Source organism: Apus apus, chromosome 1 (genome assembly GCF_020740795.1).
Source record: "Apus apus isolate bApuApu2 chromosome 1, bApuApu2.pri.cur, whole genome shotgun sequence".
NCBI classification, from domain to species: domain Eukaryota; kingdom Metazoa; phylum Chordata; class Aves; order Apodiformes; family Apodidae; genus Apus; species Apus apus.
This window is the reverse complement of record NC_067282.1, coordinates 123853018-123872390: the sequence shown is the minus strand read 5'-3', so window position 1 is coordinate 123872390 and position 19373 is coordinate 123853018. Positions and strand designations below refer to the sequence as shown.

Sequence of the window (19373 nt, the reverse complement as noted above, 5' to 3'; positions counted from 1 at the left end):
TCCCATCCCTTGGGTATGGCAGATGGGACAGTGGAGAGATCCCTGTTCTGGGAGCCACTGGCCCTCAACAGGCCCTGTGTAGCACTGGTGCCTTGTTCTTAACCTGGAGCATCACTGATGCTGAGGGACTGGAAATGAAGCCAAACATGCCTTGCGACTTGTGGACTTTCCTCCCCCAGTGCCCGATCTCCTCTGCCACACCAGGGCATCCCAGTGCATCTTCTCACTTGCCGTCAGTCCCGTTTCCAGCCTTAGCGTACCTGCAGTGGGGGGGGTTCCTTTGTCCCACGGTCTCTTGTAGCATTTGTGGCTGCTCCATCCCTGGAAGTGGTCAAGGGCAGGCTGGATGGGACTCTGAGCAACCTGGTGTCCCTGCCCGTGCAGGGGTTTGGAACTAGATGATCTTTGAGGTCCCTTCCAACCCAGACCATTCCGTGATTCTCTGATTTGCCTGGCTGCTGGTTGCCTGTGCCCCGATGGTGCCAGGGGGCTGGGGCCACGAAGGGTGAGCAGCCTGCAGAGAGGCAGCATTTTGCAGGGCCATCTGCTGAGCAGCCTGCACAGCCGAGGCAGGTGAAGCTCCTGAGGGGGAAAAAAAAAAACAACCCACTTCTCACAGAAGGTCCTGGAGGAAAGAAGAGAGGTAGATGATGGTAGAGTTTTTGGATCATCTCTGAAGTTAGGTAAGGAGGGTGAAGTGAGGGCCCAGCACGGCCGTGCGGCTGAGCCGCGAGCAGCAGGGATTGCTTTTCAGGGGAGCAGCCAGGTGCTGGGTGGCAGCAGAGGGGTGCTCCCCCTGCCTTGGCTGTAGTGGGCTGTGTGGGTGGAGGGGAACCGTGTGCCTCCACACTGGCCTCAGATGGGGCCTTCACCATGGAATTTGCCTCCTCGCTGCCTTGACTGGCTGGTTCCCTTTCTCCCCTGCTTTGTTTTTGTTCCTGGAACAAAAGCCAGAGGAATTCTTTTAATCCAGGCTTTTTCTCTTGAGTGATGATGTAGCTCAGAGATCACTTTCTATCCTGCCTGGAGGCTCTTCTGGTTGATGCAAGTCTCCTTACCTGTAGGTGTCTTTGCAGTGTTTTCTGCCCTTCCTCTGGTGCGGATCTCTGTGAGTGGCTGGCTGAGTCTGGCTTCTGACTTGCATATCTTGGCCTCTCAGTACTGCTTAAGAGCCCCACAGCATTGCGAAGCGTGGATGCTGAGAAACTTCAAGCATGAAGCACTGAAGGACCAAGATTTCTGCCTCAAGCTGTCGTTGCCCAGAGGAGCAGCCAGTGCTGCCAGATGCCCATATACCAGGACTCATGGGCACCCCAGTCCCACCCCCCTTGTCAGAACTTAATTTGCAGTGACATGAGATCTCCCCTATGCACGTGTGCAAGATCCTGTCCTGTGGTGAACTGTATCACCACCAGTAGGCTCTGTTCCCCCACCAGTGTGTCAGTCCCTGAGACCTCTCTGGCAGGATACACGACACTGATCCTTTGCCTCAGCAATTTCTCATCATGGGAAGCACAGCCCAAGGGTTCCAGTGTTAGCTGGACCATCTCCCCTGCATCTGGCTGTCCACCACTGATGATCCCACATCTTTGACCCTGGATATGAAAAGATGTGGGCCTTCCATCTATTTAAGTCTCGGTGGACTCCTTTCTGTTCTTTGGGGAGTGTCCGGCCTGCTTTTCTCCACCATGAACACTGCTGGGCAGGGTGGTGTGTAGGAACTGTTCAGCACCATGTTGCTTCTCACATCCCTAACCTCATCCTTTGTACGGGACACCTCTCAGAGGCACCTGGCCAGGCAGCAGTATCAGAAGAAATTGTCAAGTGAAACCCCAGGTCTTGGCTGCTTGATCAGTACTGATCTCATACAGGGAATAATCACATATTTATTCTTAGACCCCAGCCCACTCAAAAGTCTGTTTGACCTAAACTTTCTGGTTGCAGAGGCTTGGCCATGGATGAAGAGGGCCTTTTTTTTCTGTTCTTTACCCAGATGATGAAGTGATGAAATGAACTTGGAAGGAGTTGGTCAGTCACTCTTATCAGCTGACCATGCTCACCCATAAGCTATTGCATCTGATCCCAGTGTGGTCCTTCTAGTGCACTAGAACAGATCTTGACATGTCCTATCTCAGTGTCCATGCAGGAATGGATATGTTCAGTGCAGTCTAGGCATGAATGTGTCTTACTGACTGGGATCCTGTGGCAGGATGCATCTGGGCAGTCCCTCTGTCAGCATCCATCTTGGGGCTCTTCAGAGGTGGATGCTATCTGGTAACCTCCATGAACATCTGTCCAAGAACATCTTTTAGGATCATGGCTCTCTGGATTGGCAGTGAGGTCTTCCCATTTAATATTTAGGCAGGCTGGTTCAGCTTCCCCACCCTGCATGCTGGTGGAGACTTATTTGGGTCATCTGGAAATGTGCTGGTGATGGCTCTGCTTTCTCCTTTCCCCACATTTTGACTGTTGTGTCTAGGTCAGCACAGACACAACAACTTTTATAATTGGCAGTGGGTGTGACACAAAAAACCTCTACTTTGAGGCAAGATCTCTCCCTGGGCTGCACAGACCCACTTGCAAGCATCTTGCCATGCTCAGGGACATGCCCAGCCTTTCACCTGGGGTGAGAGAGACAGCTCTCTGCTGTGGCTGCTGTGTTCCAAGATCAGCCTCTTGGCAAAGGACTTCAACAGACAGTGTCAGGCATTTTGCAGAAGCGAGCCCTGGCTCCCTGCTGGATGCATTTCTGATCCTGTGGGATGCAGAGTGGCCTCCTCTCTTCCTTCCCTAGTGAAGTCCCTCAGGACTCATCTGAAACATCAGCTGTGATCCTCAGAGACCCTGTCTGGCAAGGTAGCTCTGGCAAGCCCACTGAGTTTCTTGATAAAAGCTCCCTGATTTTCCCATTGCCCTCCTTGTGCCTCATCACATAGATGTGGGATGTTCTTGCTGGATCTAGAGGCTCCAGTCAGCCTAACCACGAAGTAGCCCAGATCATCTTCCCTGTGTTAAGCAAGCCCACTCCCTCCTTCACTCATGCCTGCCTCCCACCTATCTGAGATCACATCTCAGAACTGAAGGAGTCTGACTTGGCTGACCGTCCAGCTGAAGTCCTGTGTTTTCCACCCAGCACCCTTCTGCTGAAGGCGTTTTGTCACTTGACCCACATAACTCAGCTTTGTGTGAGCTTTTCCCTGATTCAGGATTCCTTAGATGGACCTGCATGTGATCCTGGAGCAACTTGTAACTTGTTTATTTTTTTCTGTTTCTCTTGTTTCTTAGCAGAGAGGTAGGAGGTATTAAAGCTAGATGGAAAGTTGTTCTTGTTTCTAAATTTGAGCCAGGAGATTGGTTTTCCGAAGCCTCATGCCTCATACCTCTGCTACAAAAGCTTTGTTCTTGAGGAGGCCATACTCTTGATATGCTTGCAGTTGTTGCTATCTCAGGTATCTGTGGCACAGTGTCCCAGAACTTGGATGTGATGAGCAAGTATGCTAAATATTCTGGTTATTCTTGAAACCTTTCAAGAGGAGAGGTCAGAATTAACACAGAAGAGAGTGGAGTGCTGTCCCCTTGGAGATGCACCTGGATGATGCATGGACAGGCTTCTGAAAACATCTGGCAAGGCCCTACATATGGTGACTAATGCTGGGAGCATGGAGAGCTGGATGAGCTACAGACAGCTTTAGGGATCCTTGTCACCACTGAAAATCTTCCTGTGGCTGTATCAGGCTGAGAGAGGTGATTCAGATGTGAATTTTCTAAATGCTCAGGGCCACTTTCTCATGGGACAGGGACAAGGAGAGGATGCTGTAGGTCCTCTGGCAGAGGGTGGGGGGGGATGCATTTCATAGCTTGGAGAGCAGCTGTAAGAACTGAGAAGGTTTGAAGGTAACACCATGGAAAAGGAGCTCAAGCAGCCACCAAAAGGCATCACGATCAAGCTGAACCAACAAAGGGGAAGCATTTTCAGCTGTGACAGCAGACTGTCTGGGAAAGGTGCAAGAGGAAACAGGGATTCTCAGGGTGGAAGGAAATGTAGTTAATATTTCTAGTGTTCACAACCACATAGCAGGACTGCTAGCTCACTGGTCTAACCTGTTGGGTAGAGGTGAGATAAGCAAGAGGCTGTTCTTATGTACTCCTGCTGGTGATTTATTTAGTAAGTACCTCTCTGCTTTGCATGAAAGGGAAAATGATGTTGCCCAGGGAGAGTTTGGCAGGGAAGACTGAAGAATAATGCTGTGCTGTGGGGGGGCTTTCTTACCAACTTAGAAATGATGGCATGCCCAAGTAAGGCAATGATTTTAGATGTCCTTATGACAGATGGGGACTGGGTGAGGATTGATGATTACTTAAAGACAAGGGATCAACTGAGAAACAAATCAAGACATCACCCAGGACCAAAATGCCATAACATAGTGTTACGGAGCCTTTTCTTACAATGAAATTGTTCAGGAGAATTACTAAAAAAGTATTATTAAGTGGGAAATCTTTGGAAAGAAGAGCCTTTTTCCAGATATCCAAAAAGCTGTTGTTTAGTACACCCAAGATACTTTTCAGTAAACTGCTTAAATAAGTGGCCATGTGACAATATGCTTAGAAATAAGAATAACTATTAAAATAATCATAAAGCCTGACCTTAATTAATAAAACAAACCTTGTAACAACTACAGCAACTGTGGGTCGGGGAAAAAGGAACAGAGGGAACAAAATAATTCAGCTGTATAAAAAAGATCTTCAGCTACTCGTATCACCTTGAGAAAAAATGACAATAGTTGGATGTTTATGGATATTAATAAGTTTTAGCTCTATTTTAAAGCAAAATCAATCCTACCAGTAATATAAACCTTTCTTCTTGGCTGAAATTGGAATAAAAAAAATCATCAAAATGAGGCAAAAAAAAAGAGAAGTACTCACCAGATATGGCTGTTCTGTATCTGGAAAAAGCAGAGTGTGGTCAGAGGGGAATGATGAAGCACTTTCCAGGCTATTAGCAAGTAAGGAGGATCCTTGACAGATCTTCTCAGAATAAACACTTCTGTATTTCCAGGCACAGGCAACCTAGAGCACACGGATGTCGAGGGGTGCATAGGGTGGTCTGTAGCACTGTACCATCCACCACCCAAAGCCTAAGGCTGCTTGGGGAGTTGGAGTAACTGATGCTGGGGGGGGGGGGGGGGAATCAGTGCTGTCATTGCATTCCTGCAAACCATGTGTTTTTGCAAAGTGCTCTGACCTTAGTGGTGATGAAAAATCACCTGCTGAAATCCACAGTTTGCTGCTGTCAGTTTTTAAATGCATTGGGGGGAGACATTTGAAAAAGACTGGGTGGAGGGGTGAAATGATGTCAGTGATTAGTCTGACAGGCCATGGACAAAAGCCAATGAGGAACCAGGGGGAAGGGGAGGAGGGTTGAAATTGTGGGGGAATGGAAAAAAACCTGCACAGATTGATGGAGGGACAAGGAATTGTACGACAAAATGGTTCCATTTTTTATAAGTAGAAGTGATACAGACTCTCAGAAACGATACATCTCTGCCAAAAATGCCAAGAGGCATTAAAATATATTTTTAATAGTCAAAACATAGGGTGTATTTTTTTAAAGGCAATATTTTAAGCTAGACACCTGAGGACAAGAAATAGCAGTGACTATCTCCAAGACAACAGGAGGGCTAGAAAGACTTGGGGAGCAGGGCTCACAAACAACCTCGTGCAAGTTCTCAGCCATCTTTAAACATTGGTGTGCTTTGTCCTACTTTGCATCACAAGTTGGAGTAGGTGGAACAAAGACTCCTAACCATGATTTTCCAGGCTGGAAGAAGAATGTTTTGAGAGTGAAAAGCTTAGTTATTTTGCTCCTTAAAAAAAAAAAAAAAAGCAAGTGAGATTTTTCACCTAGTGCCTCAACGTCACTCCATGCTGATGGTCTAGATGGCAGTTTAGTCAGGCTGAGACAGACATACTCTGAGTCAGAAGAGATGGGGGGGCTGGAGGCTATGGGCCTTCAGTCAGATTTCAATGTCTGCTTGGGGCTCAGCACCTAAGCCAGTACCCAGCTTGGTGACTTAAAAAACTGGAGATGACAGAGATTATAAACCACCTTTTTTTTTTTTTTTCCCTATCCCAGGACTCTGAGCAAGGCCAACAAAGGTTGCTCACCTGTTGGGTGGAGTATTGGGCAACATTACAGGAGGGCTTTGGGGCCTGCAATGTCAGAGTTGTCCCTACCACTACATGTATGACTTCTCATTTAGTAACCTTGAATTTCACCCACCGTTTTCATAACCCAGTCACTTCTGCACATTTCCACAGGCTGATTCAATGTTGAGTGCCCTGCATAATTTTGCATGATCAACAAACCTTGGCACCCTGATTGTTCTGAAGGTGTTGAATGGAAACAGCCCCGGGGCAGACATCCTCAGACACTGGCCACTCATACCTTCTGCCTCGGTTACCACCAGCCTTGCCACTAGCTTTCAGTCTGGAAAGGGTGGTCTTCCCCACCCTGGGCCAGTTCACATTCTGTGAAAGGTTTCACCAGTCTGTTGTTTTACTAAATCCAGTTGGTTTTCATTACGTAGAGGGGCTGATGTCAGCAATTCATTACAACAAGATCACCTGTTCATCCTGTTTAATGCTGGAGACTATCTCAGCCTGACACCTGGTGCTGAGGATGTGCTGCCCTTCCCATCACAGACACGCTCACAAGTCCTGGCACTTTGGTTTGCAATGATGGCTTCATCTCATTGATGCTGAGTAAAACGACTTGTCTGGGAGTGCCCCAGTGCTCCTCTGATAGCAAAACATCAGGTTTACTTCTGTGATGAACTTATCTTCCCTAATAACTCCCACACCATCTTGCAGCTTTTTGGCAGCTTTCTTGTCTCTAAGATAATTTGAAAAAGGTATTCATACTACCTTTTCTATGTGTCACATAGTTTCCTAAAACTTTGCCTTTTTTTAGGCTCTTAGGTTTAATTTGCTAGTACTTATGGGCTTTTCCTTCTATTTTCGTTTGACTAGAGCTTCAGCTTTCTGACAGCTGTCTTGCCAAATCTTGCATAGTAAATGATAACCCAGTACTACTGTTCCTTCTAGGAACGTTTGAGATTAACTCCCTCAAGATGATGACACTTCAGTAGTGAGAAAATACATGGAGGTAAGTTAGCTGTCCTGTAGTAAGACATGACATTCAGCTCAAGTTATTTGCTCTTGCAGTGTGTGCATATATAGAGCACACGTGCCCAGAGGTAGGCAGCTTGTTTCTGCTGGAATGTCTGCTTTCTCTGAGTACTGCTGGTGCCTGCGGGGGTATTTCCATACCTTGAAGCCATGAACCTTCATTTTGTGAATGGCATCTGTTACAAAGGAGCTCAGAGCATTATCATGTAAGATGTTTGTCTTACACAGCTGTCCAATACATATCTTGTGTCATAGTCTTTCCTAACAGACCTGTATCTCTTCTTCCTTGCCCATACCTTGCTGATTGCTTTGCTCAAAGACTCATTTACTTAATTAGACAGAGTATGTTTTCAATGTCCAAGACTTCTTTTACTGTGCTTATGCGGTCACCATTTTGTTATGTTTTGGTGTGATTTTTTTCAAGCAAGCTTAATTACTTTCCACATCTGCTCAAGATGATTTTCACTACAGCACATTTTCTTTAATGCTGAAGTTTCACGCTGACATCACGAGAAGAAAATGGTCTGAGTACAACTAGCCATTTCCTGGGGTAACAATGCACACATGGGAGCATGTGCAAATGCTGATGAAGTATAAAAATGGTTTCTCTAGACATTTAAACTTGCCATAAAAGGGGATTTCCCTGGAACACCACTGCTAATTACTATTGATAGTAATAATAATTACTATTAATATTTACCATAGCATCACTTGAATTGCCTGTCTTAAAAAAGAAACCAAAAGGTGCAGCTTACCACCCCTAGAAATGGTTGACTGCCCATCAGAGGAGTTGTCCCTTGGGTCAGCTGGAGAGTTGTGTGCCAGCACAGCCCTGCAGAGGAGTGAAACCCTGCCTCAGGTGCATCCCTTTCCCACAAGGGCCCAACACAGCCAGCCCTGGTGCCTGGCCAGTCAAGGAAGGCAGAATCAAGCCCTTGGCCAGGATCAGTGTCTCTGTACCTTCCCCTTGCAGGGTGTTCATAAACCAGGATGGATTCTGGCTAATTGCAGCTGCCCTTAGAGCTGGCAGGACAGCATGATTGCATTTTAGCTCCTTTGCCAAACAGGAGCCTATTTCTGTCTGTCTGAGCACCTGCCTTCCCTGACCAAGCATTTCTATCTGTTTTCCTTAGAAAAGCTTTAAGAGCAAACCTAGAGTGCCCCTCCTTGGGGGAAAACTCTTCTCCACAGAGAGCTGCCACAGCAGATCTCCCGTCTTTATCCCAAACCTATTCACAGTGCTACATGTCAGTTTTTCAAATTGACAAAAGAAAACAGGTATTTTTAGGACAGAGTTTCTGGTTTTGGCCCGGCTGGTCAGTGAGCTGGCTTTTCCATCTGTCCGGAGGGACCTTGCTGTGGTGCCATCTGCAGGCACACTGTCTGGATGCAAAAAGAGGATTTCAGAGAGCTGCCTTTTTTCAGGAGGTTGCATGCCAAGCCCTCCAGGCAGTCCAAAGGCTGCACGATTTGTTTGCCACGCTCCCTCTCCCTCTTTCCATACAAGAGCAACCATGTTTTCAGTCCTGTGATCCCTCGTTTGCTACACACCGCATCCTTTTTCCAAGGACTTAAAGCAAAATCATTAAACTGGTCAAAACGGTATTTTAAAACACAATGAAACTTTATCTGAAATATTTCCAGCAGTTGTTGGTCCAAGCAAATCTACTTTTCCTCCACCCCCCTCCCCCCTTCCCCAGGTCGTATGAATTTGCTCATTCCCACAGCAATTTGATCTCGGGTTGGACAGGGCTCTTGTCAAATAAGAAGGATTCTTTGTTCTAGGTGAATTTTCAGGCAGCCTGACCTTACTCGGGAAACATAAGGCTTTTTAGAGGAAAAAGGTAACTCCTCAAAACGTTCCTGCTTTGAATCCAGTCCAAAATACCTGTGTTTTACACAGGAAAGCTGTCATCCCCCCCACAAGGCGTTTCAGTAGGCTCTCTGCACTTCCAGCTTGCCCAGCTAGGCGTTTGCTGGCACACACAGAAACGCACAGGCAGCAGCACACAGGGCAGCCATTCAAAGCACCCAAGCACAGCAATGGAGGACAGGATGGGACCAACCCAGGACTCATTTGCAAGCCTGACAAGCCTGCAGGCTACACCTCTCCCCAGCAGAAACCCAACTCCACGGGAGGGCTGCCTCCACCCAGCCTCAGCATCGGGCAGCTCCCATTTACCTCCAGTTACCTAAAACTCCCACAGGGCCATTTGTGGGGCAGGTATTACTGCTGTCCCAGGGCTAACAAGCTCCCGAGTTCCAGCTCCTATCCAGTGGCAGGTTATTCAACCTTTTTGCATAGGAACTTAAGGGTCATTACCCTCTAGTTGAGTAAACACCGAATTTTTACACATTGCAACTGCTGGAGATAAGCGGCTCCAGGAAACTATATCCAACATACCTTGATCCTGGGAGCTTAAATCCTCTAGCTTAAGTCCTTGCTCCAGATCAGGATCTAAAGCAGTTGGGGTCCAGACAACAGCTCCAACTCTGCCTGCCAGGGAGAGAACACCACATCACATCCAAGACAGTAAACTGAGCTGCTAAAAACAGGGGGCCGTGAAATCTTGTGCGCTGCATCACTTGCCTCCCCCAGTGCTCTCAGAAGCCTCAGCCCCTGCCCAGCATTCGTGCTTCCAGGAGGAGGCAACAGTCCCAGGCAGAGGGCTGACACTCACCTTGCAGAGATTTGCTGCTCAGCAGCTTAACTGCAACTGCCCCTCCTTCTGCACAGAATTAAGCCAGAATTAAGACTAGCTACCACCATGGTCACATTGTCCTCTGACACGTCCCCAGGCAGCCGTTTCCTCTAGGGCAAACTGATTCAAGTGAAATGCAAATGGAAGAATCCTCTTTGTAACATTTCTACTAAGGCAGGGAGAAAGAAGAAATAAAGCCTGTTTCTTGTGCCCCTTTGCCAAACCAAATGCAAAACAAGTAATCAGCTCAGCACTTTATTCACATGCACCCATCAGACCAGCAAATCCAGCAAGCCAGAAGGTGGATGGAGTAGCAGAGCTGCCTTCCCTTCTACCATGTAGCAGTCCTGTGAGCACAGCCCTGTGCCACACCTTATTCTGGCTGGCAGGCAGGAGCCTCACCTGAGGCACAGGCAGCTCACCAGTCTGCACAGCACAGCAGCCTCCTCTCAGCTGAGGTGGGCATGTGCTGTTCATGCCAAGGCAGGTGTCTCAGGACTGCACCGTGCCTGGGCATGACCAACTATCCAAAGGACACAGCTCATTACCCACCCCCACCAGCTTCCCCTTTCCCACCGACAGACACACACGGCATTTCAGATGGTGATTTCTTTTATTGATGTAAGGTGGTACACAAACAGATCAGTTTCTATCAGCCTCTCCACCTCCCCCAGGCTCGGGGAGAAGTTGGAGGAGTGGGGGAGACAAGGGAACAGAACTGGCCTCTCACTGCAGGATGCAGAGCTAAGCGGTGGTGAAGAAGGGCAGGGGCTCCAACAAAGGAGAGTCCTGCTTTCCTAGACAGCAGGGGGGCTTGTGTGCTCGGCTCACTCCTTGGATGCCATGTGGACCATCAAGTCCACAACACGGTTGCTGTAGCCGTACTCGTTATCGTACCTGGGGACAGAAACAGAAGTGCTGCCAGGACCGACCCATTTCTTGCATCCCCTTCCTCCGTTGCTCCTGCTCCTCTGCCCCATCCCACACAGCTGCACTGGGCAGCTTCCCATCTACTTCCAAGTAAAATAAAGTAGGAAGCATGCCATACAAATAAGGGAAGAAGGCTACCGTTATTTCAGGTAAGTCATCTCACTCCACCGAGATTTTTAACATGTCTGAGCCCCTCTGCTCAGCAGGGGTCTCTGTATCCCCCAGCACTGCCAACCTGGCAGTGATGAACAGGACCAGTGCCTGTCGCTTGCCTGTGACAAGCCCTCCCCACCACTCTCCCAGGCTGTGCTTACCAGGAAACCAGCTTGACAAAGTGGTCATTAAGTGCAATGCCAGCACTTGCATCAAAGGTGGAGGAATGGCTGTCACCGTTGAAGTCAGAGGAGACAACCTGAAACAAGGGAGGAAATTTTAACACCAGGTTACCAACAGCCTTAACCAGAAGGGCCCAAATCAGGATACCAGCAACGCTTCTCCTGTTGGAAAAATGAGGCAAGCACCAACAGCCACAAGCCAAGAGCCCAGGTGTTACCTACCTGGTCCTCTGTGTATGCCAGGATGCCCTTCATGGGCCCATCAGCAGCAGCTTTCACTACCCTCTTAATGTCATCGTACTTGGCCTGAGGAGAGAGATGCATTTAAGATGGTCAGATGGCAGCCCCACACAAAATGTCTGCCGGGGGCGGGGAGAGGTGGCAAATCTTCTTAGGGAAAAGAGATCAATGCACAGAAGGTAACTCCAGGCAAAAGGAGTTTAGAGGAAGCAGGGGCAGGTCTGGAGGTTGTTAGGGCCTTGGTCGACGACACTTACTGGTTTTTCCAGACGGCAGGTCAGGTCCACAACAGAGACATTGGGGGTTGGCACACGGAAAGCCATTCCAGTGAGTTTCCTGTGAGAAGAAAGTCAGCCAAGAACGAACAGCCAACACTCCTCTGCCAGCCTTCCATTCTGCCAGGAATGGGCCACAGCCAGGCACCAGCTGCCACCTCCTGACACCCAAGGAGGGACAACACTCACCCGTTGAGCTCAGGGATGACTTTTCCCACAGCCTTAGCAGCCCCAGTAGATGCTGGGATAATGTTCTGGGCAGCACCTCTGCCATCCCTCCACAGCTTGCCAGAGGGCCCATCCACTGTCTTCTGTGTAGCTGTGATGGCATGGACAGTGGTCTGCAGGAAGAGAGCACAGCATTAAGCACACAGCCAGTACTCTCCAGAAAACACATCCAGTCACCTGCATCCTGGGGGATGCAGGGTGTACCAAAGCTTTTCCTCTCTATGAGGGGACACGGGGATAGAGCAGCAAGCTCCAGACCTACCATAAGACCCTCCACGATGCCAAAGTTGTCATGGATGACCTTGGCCAAGGGCGCCAGGCAGTTAGTAGTGCAGGAGGCATTGCTGGAGAAGGGAAAGAGGAAGGGCTATCAGCCAGGGCAACACATCTACAGAAATGAGATGAGACCCCACACAGCTGGTGAGAGCTCCAGGCCAGAGCGTATCTTTCTCTCTCCTTACCTGACAATTTTCAGAGACTTGTCATACTTCTCATGGTTGACACCCATCACAAACATGGGAGCATCAGCTGAGGGGGCAGAGATGATGACACGCTTAGCGCCACCCTTCAGGTGAGACTGGAAAAAGAAAGATTCTATTAACTCCCTCCAACAAGTCACTTTTTCAGGCAACCTCTGCTCCCTCCAAGCCCCATCTTGAGTGACTTTGTTCATGGTGATGTGCCACATAGGCAGGAACAGCAATTTCCCTTCTTCCATACGTGACTGTGGCATACTCACCCCAGCCTTCTCCATGGTGGTGAAGACACCAGTAGACTCCACAACATATTCAGCACCAGCATCTGCCCACTTGATGTTGCTAGGGTCACGCCTGAGGAGGGACAAAACTGTTAAGAGCAGCTCTGCAAGAAAGCCTGCTTTCATCCTCCAAAGGGGCAAGAGAAAGATACCTACTCCTGGAAGATGGTGATAGCATTGCCATTAATCACGAGTTTCCCATTCTCAGCCTTGACAGTGCCCCGGAAGTGACCATGAGTAGAGTCATATTTGAACATGTAAACCTATTGTGGAGAAAAAAAAAAAAAGGAAGGTCATGGTACCCTGGCTGCCATCTCCTCAGCCCTTGCTCTGGCTACACCACAGCCTCAGCTTCCCCATCTCCTCAGTGACCTTGTCCAACCACTGCACTGTACTGGGCTCTGCTGAGCCTCCCAGCCCTGTGCCCTCACATCACACCAGGCTTTCCTAAGAAGCTACTAGAACAGAGCGAGAAGAGCTCTACCCCGAGAAGCCCCGAGGGGGCACTGCAAGGCAACTCACCATGTAGTTCAGATCAATGAAGGGATCGTTGATGGCCACCACTTGGACTTTGCCAGAGAGGATGGCAGCCCGGGTGACCAGGCGGCCGATGCGGCCAAATCTGGGGAGAGAGACACGGGTGAAGAGGAGCAACAAGGAACCTGCCAGGCTGGGCACAGCCTGCTGCCTTCCCTGGGGAGCATCTGCCCCTCTCTGCCCAGCAGAGCAGGAGGGAGCCCCGCAGCAGCGTCCAAAGGCCGAGGCACCTCGGTTAAAGATTAAGAGGGACCCTCGCACCGGAAAGGTCAACTACTAAATTTACTGAGGGCGCCAGGGATCCGGTTACTCCTCAGCCCGGCGGGAGAAGGTCACAACCCCCGGGTTGCAGCTGACACACGATCCACTCCGCAACCTTTCAGTGGGGGTCTGCAACCTGCTGGTGGGGTGCAGGGAACCCCCCGGGAAAGGGGACCGGGACCGGCAGGCAGCAGCGGCGCTTCCGGGGTGAGTCACCCCGAATCTGCAGGGGGAAGTGACTCAGCAACCCGCCCTGCCCCGGCCCCTCAGCCCGGCATGGGGGGCGACACTGGAGCGGGACCGACGGGGCGTGCAATTCCCCCCCGACCCAAGTCCCCCTGCGCCCTTGAGGCGACCTTGCCCCCCCCACCCCCCGCCGCCTCCCGATGCTGCAGCCCGGCCCTGCCACTCACCCATTGACTCCGACTTTCACCATCTTCGCCTCTTCGGGATGTTCCTGCGGGCAGAAACCGCCGGTCTGGCGCCCGGAACCCAGACAGGGAAGCGGACACCGCCCCCGGCAACCGCACCTCGCCTGCCCGCGCCCCCGCCCCCGGGCACCGTGACGGTCTCGCCCCCCACCGGTGCGTGTGCGTGTGTGTGCGGGGGGGGGGAGGGCTGGCAGTGCACGCCTCCCGCCCCTCCGCCTCCCCTCCCCCTCCCCTCCCCCCCCCCCAAACCCCGGCAACCTGCCTCCCCCGGGCCATGAGCCCCCCAGCTCCGCCTCAGCGCGCCCCTCACTCCGCCCCGCCGCCTCCATCTTGCGGCGCCCCGCACCGCCCCGCACCCCCTTTGTGCCCACCGGCCACGCGGCCGCGCACCGCCCGAGGCGGGGGGGGGGGGGGGAGCTGCCGCCCGCCCCGGCTCATTCCCCCCCCCCCGCCGACACCTGCCCGCAGGTAGGAGGGTGCTGTGGGGGTCCCCCCCGCCCCCCTCACCGCCCCTACGGCCCCCTGCGCATCCCCGCGCCCGTTACCTGCTGCCTCCGAGCCGCCCCGGCGCGCAGTGAGAAGGTGGCGTAACCGCGCTCCGCCGCCCTTTATACCCGCGGAGGGGACGGGCTGGGGCCCGCCCCGCCGGGCCGCTGTCGAATGGGAGTGCGGGGGGCCGGGCCCGGCTACGTGCGGCCGCGCTGCGGGTGCGGCTGCCGCGGGTTCCCCCCCCTCCTTTCCCCTCCCCCGCACCGCGAACAAAGGCCCCGTGCCGGGGATGATGGGGGGGGGGGGGTCCGCAACGGTCCCCAGCGGGCGGGCCACGCTGCACCGGGCAGGGGGTGTGGAGGTGGAGGTGGAGGTGCGAGGTGCCCCGGCGGGGTGCGGGAGGCTGTGTCCCTGCCTAGGTAGGCGGGAAGAGCAGACGGCGATGGGCAGAGGGGGCTGCCTTCCCGGGGCTCGCTGCCGCCCGCGCCGCGGGCGATGGGCTTGCTCCCCCCCGGCGGCAGAAGGGACACCTTCCCCCCCCCGGCGGCAGCCTGTGCTCCTCTGCCGGGCCGCCCGGCTCCTCCTCAGCACGGCAGCGAGGGGCCCGCAGAGATGCTGGGGACACCCCGAGGGAGTAGCGGGGCCCCGAGCTTCTCCCGTTCTCCCCAGAGCTGGAGGGCAGCAGGCGCTGGCTGCGAGCTCTCCCACCCCCCCAGGCCGAGCTCCCCCCTGCTCTGTCTCTGTCTCTCTGACTGCCTGGGTGGGTTTAGCCAGGCCTGCCCTGGACGGAGCTGCCGGCCCGGCTGTGCCCGGCAGGCCGCACGCCGCAGCGTGAGCCCCATCTTAATGAGGCACTGCGGCAGCGCTGCTGCCCGCGGGACGTGACGGCGGAAATCCTGCCTGCCTGCCTGCCTGCCGCCCGGGCCCGCCTTTCGCCGCCTGCCTGCACGGCTGCCGCCCTCCCGCATGCCGGGCCCCTCCTCAGCCCCGTGCCAGCCTGCCCCCCCTGCCCCGGCACAGGGTCTTACGCAGCCCTGCAGCTGCGGGACGAACCCCCGCTGGGGTGCCAGAGACAGCCTCCATCCCTCGGGAAAGGGGTCCCCGAGGGAGGTGTGGGGACGGTGGGGATGCAAGTCCAGGCTGGCGGGAGGAGCTGGGAGCAGACCTGCCCCTCTCTTCAGTGCCGGGCTGAGCCAGGCTGCAGCTGCGCTCCGAGCAGGAGCGGGCGGAGCAGGCTGGGGGAGCCCCTCGGGTGCCGGGGTGGGGGGCAGAGAGGGGTCACACAAGCTGTAACCCAACTCTCCTTGTCCTGCTGCTATTCCCAGTGCTGCCGAGACGCTGGCGGCTAAGTTTAGCCGCGGCCGAGGTTACAACCTTTTCTCAAAGGCCAGGGGAAGGAAGGATGGCTCGCGTGGTGCAGCCGCGGGGCCCGACCCTGCCGACGGAGCCCAGGGGGCTTCCCGGGGGCAGCTTCTGCACAAACAACCAGGCCCCAGTGTTTGCTCGGCAAACTCGGCAGCGCCGAGGGGGCAGAGTGCGGCCGGGATGAGCCAACGCGGCCCTGCTGCCCCCGCGGTCGATCTCCTCCCTCCCCGCCTCCCCCCGCTCCCGCCGCCCCGCTCCCGCACCGCCGCAGCCGCGCGTGCCGCCCGGCCCACCCGCCATGGCGGCCCAAGATGGCCCCGCGCGGGGGGACGGGACGGGACGGGACGGGACGGGGGGCTCTGCCGCCATCTCCCGGCCGGGCCCTGCCGACAGACCCTCACCCGCACGCACAGCCGCTCTCCTTCCCCGCCCCCCCCGCCCCATCCCCCGCGCCGTCCCGGCGTGCGGGCAAACGCGGCCTCTGGCTGCCGCCGAGCTCGGACGCGGCGATTAGTTCAGCTCTGTTTAATTAGCGAGCGAGTCCTCCAGGACGGAGAGGCGGGAGGGGGGATCCTGGCAGCTCCTCCGCCTAGCGCCGCGCTGCTTTCCCGCCGCTCTCCTTCGGGCCGGGAGCTGCGGGAGTTTCGTCCGCCGGCGCCGTCGTTGCCGGCTGCCCGAGGGCTCCTCCGGCTGTGGAGAAGCGGGGCCGGTGAGCCCCTGCCCTGCCTGCCTGCCCTCCTGCCCCCGCCAGAGCCCTGCTGGCCCCGGGGGGCTCGTGTCCCAGCCTCTGCCCCGGCGGGGAGGGGCCCCACAGCCTGCCCCACTTGCCCCCTGGCTCCCGGTTCTCCCTGCCATCCCTGCTCTCAGGTCTCCCCTTCTCCTCGCCCCACTTGTTCGAGCCTTCACTGCTGGCCGTCTCCTCTCGGAGGCCCTCCAAGGTTAACACCCCAAACCACTGAAGGTCCCGATCCGGTCCAGTTTCAGCCCAAAGCAGCCCCTGGGCATGGCTTTCCAGGCCCAATCTCCGGGCAGTGCCCACTTTCGACTGGAGAGGGTCTTGCGCCAAAGAGAGGGACGGGCGGCTCTAGCCCCCGATGGAAGGAAGGGGAGGGTGGAGGAGAGCAGCTGAGGACCAAAGCCCGACCCCTCCTCCTTTGTGTCCTCTTCAGCTTGCGTGGGCTCAGGCTCCAGGGGCAGCAACTGGGAAAGGAGCACCTGGGAAGGTGGGATAAACAGAGAGGAGAAGGGGGTGAGAGCAGTGTTGCCTGTGCTCCTTGTGATGAAGCCTTGAATCCCCGTGTGCCCCTCTGCCCCACAGGGTTCGGGCAGGATGTAAAATGGTGCCTGCACACAGAGCACTGTGCCTGTGATGTTGCGTCCAGACACAGGGAAGGGCTAGACCAGCAGCTCCCACAGCCTGAAATGATTTTGCTGCCCAAATGAGCAGGGACGCAGCTGCCTTGAGCCTCTGGCTGTGCGCAGATTGCCCTGCTCTTCCTTCTCAGACTGTCCGGCCCCCCCGTGCTTGGAAGTTAACAGGCTTTTTAGTCCTTGCTGCTTTTGCTTATGCTGAGCACACCTGTGTACTCAGGCTGCTGTGGGGCATTTCTTTTTTTTTTTTTTCCTGAAGGCTGGTGGGGAGGCTGGAGCTGCTCCAGATAATCTGCTGCTAAGGATCAGGGGGAGGCAGGAGCGACAGCGCTGCAGGAGCAGGTGTGAGGAAGGGGGGGGGCTCCTCATCTGCTGGAAATCCTCTAGGTTATCTGTGTAGGCAGAGGCATGTGCTGATCATCCACCCCCAGCACTGCCAGCAGCCTCGGGGCTGCGGGGAAAGCGTCGGGAGGTGCGCTGGGCACGGTGCAGGCATGGCGTGGCTGCCCAGGGAGGCAGCCATTCCGCATCTGTCCCTCACGTGGGTGCTGAGCTGAGGCTGAAGATGCCCGTGTGCGGCTCTCTTCCCCAACAAGTGCGGCTCTCTTCCCCAACGAGTGCACTGAAGCGCACACGGGCATCTTCAGCAAGGAGTGAAAGCGGTGAGTCACGGCAGGATGGGTCTTGTGATTTTAGTTCATGTCCTCACTACTTCCCTGTGGCTTTCCCAGCGTGACGTGAAGGCAAGGTGGTGTGGCTCAGGTTAAGGCTTGGGTAAGAGGGAGCTGGCTAGATTTGAAAGCCAAAGTATTCTTGCTGCAAGTGCTAAGGGTAAAAGATTTACCCAAGTGAAGAAGCCCTTAGCTGGCGTGCTGACAGGGGCTCTTGGCCTTAAAGACAGGCTACCTGGGGACATTACAGAGCTTAGAGTGAAAATCCTGACCTAACAGGATGAGCCTTCCCTCTGAAACGTCAGAACCAAGGCACTGAACATGACAAGGGACGTGACTGCAATCTCTGGTAGCTGCTTACACAGGGTGGAGTTAGGCTTCACCTTTAAAAGCCTCTGCAGGCAACGTGTGGAGTCCATAGGCTGCCTGCTCCAGACCAGAGGGAACTAAAAAGCTATTTTCTGCCTGCTGCTTTCTAATGCTGGTGCCCTTTAGGAGCTGGGTTATAAAGACACCCTCACCCTCAAGCTGAGGCTGTTGGATGGAAGGAGAAGGAGCAGTGAGAATAGACAGCAGCCTCTGGTAGCTGGAATTTGCACACACCCTCAGCCCCCCATTCCAGGTTCAAGCATGACCTCCCCAGATTGCCTCTCCACTCCTGAAGCCTCCCTCAGCTCTCTCCCAGTCCCTCCTACCTGTAGCCTCTCTCCTGGCAAGGACACAGTCTGAACGCTGGCGGAGAGCAGAACTAAGAGAAGGAAAAGCGAACAAGGCCACGACTGGAGCCCCAGCATCTTCTTCTTACCCCAGGGCTTGTGGGAGGCGAGGCAGGACCTGCAGCATCTGTGTCAGATGCAGTCCTTGGTCCCTCTTTGCCTTTATAGCTTTGGTTCTGGCAGGCGACTGGCCCCAGCTCTGCTGAACAACCCCCCTGGAGCTCCCTAACCTTTCAGCCCTTTTGTCCAGGGTGATATATTTCAGGGTGAGCTCAGCAAGACCCCTTCCTCTAAAGAAAAAGGACACAAAGGTGTGTTTACTGAGTGTCTGGGAAGACAAATGTGAGTTGAGCTGCTGCTGGCCAGGACCTGGAGGTATCTGTCAGGGTCAGGAATGGGGTGACACTTCGAGACACGTCCTGAAGAAGGATACTGAAGGCTGGATTGTGCAGTTATATTGTACTTACTCCTCATAGGCAGAGGACTGTTAACGCTGCTTCTTTAATCATCCTGAGCATGAACTAGCAGCAGTTGCACTGCTGGCTTCATGGAGCTGACACGAATTCAGGTCTGGGACAATACAAGCCCTCTAGTTTCTAATATGTATATCTTGGTGAGCAGGCTGGCCTGGGAATGAAGAGCTTTTGCTGCAGAAGGTGTTTGAATTGCAGCACTAACTCTATGTTAGTGGTGGTGACGGGAGGGTGAGTCTAACGCTAGTGGGCATATAACTTGCAGGCTGGTTGTCCTGAGTCACTCAACATACACGATCTGGAGGGCTGGACTGAGTTTCCAGAGGAACCAGCACAGAAAAGAGGTTGTCCAGGCTCAGCCTGCACTTTCTCAAGCTCAGGCACACAATGGAAGGAGGATGGTG

General features: G+C 54.0%; 2 protein-coding genes across 2 annotated transcripts; both read right to left on the bottom strand.

Annotated features, from left to right (window-relative positions):
* Window positions 1-10484: 10484 nt before the first annotated feature.
* Window positions 10485-14520, bottom strand: GAPDH (glyceraldehyde-3-phosphate dehydrogenase). The gene is made up of 12 exons (XM_051608577.1): window positions 14430-14520; window positions 13867-13910; window positions 13178-13277; window positions 12812-12918; window positions 12638-12728; window positions 12360-12475; window positions 12161-12242; window positions 11860-12011; window positions 11653-11731; window positions 11378-11461; window positions 11135-11232; window positions 10485-10787 (listed from the first exon to the last, which is right to left on the bottom strand). The coding sequence occupies exons 2-12, from the start codon at window positions 13887-13889 to the stop codon at window positions 10718-10720; spliced, it is 1002 nt and encodes a 333-aa protein (XP_051464537.1). The 5' UTR covers window positions 13890-13910; window positions 14430-14520; the 3' UTR covers window positions 10485-10717.
* Window positions 14521-16677: 2157 nt separating this feature from the next.
* Window positions 16678-18599, bottom strand: LOC127396478 (C-type natriuretic peptide 2-like). Its single transcript, XM_051644207.1, has 2 exons — window positions 18476-18599; window positions 16678-16953 (listed from the first exon to the last, which is right to left on the bottom strand). Exons 1-2 carry the CDS (start codon window positions 18572-18574, stop codon window positions 16678-16680), a joined length of 375 nt encoding a protein of 124 aa, XP_051500167.1. The 5' UTR covers window positions 18575-18599.
* Between the last annotated feature and the right edge of the window lie 774 nt (window positions 18600-19373).

Bases quoted from the DNA above. Each gene is read 5' to 3' on its own strand.
- LOC127396478 (XM_051644207.1), bottom strand. From the start codon at position 18,574: ATGCTGGGGCTCCAGTCGTGGCCTTGTTCGCTTTTCCTTCTCTTAGTT. The intron at 16,954-18,475 runs GTAGGAGGGACT...CCACCTTCCCAG, and splicing joins TGCCAGGAGAGAGGCTACAG to GTGCTCCTTTCCCAGTTGCT.
- GAPDH (XM_051608577.1), bottom strand. From the start codon at position 13,889: ATGGTGAAAGTCGGAGTCAATGG. The intron at 12,919-13,177 runs GTGAGTTGCCTT...TCTCCACAATAG, and splicing joins TCATTGATCTGAACTACATG to GTTTACATGTTCAAATATGA. The intron at 12,729-12,811 runs GTAGGTATCTTT...GTCCCTCCTCAG, and splicing joins GCTATCACCATCTTCCAGGA to GCGTGACCCTAGCAACATCA.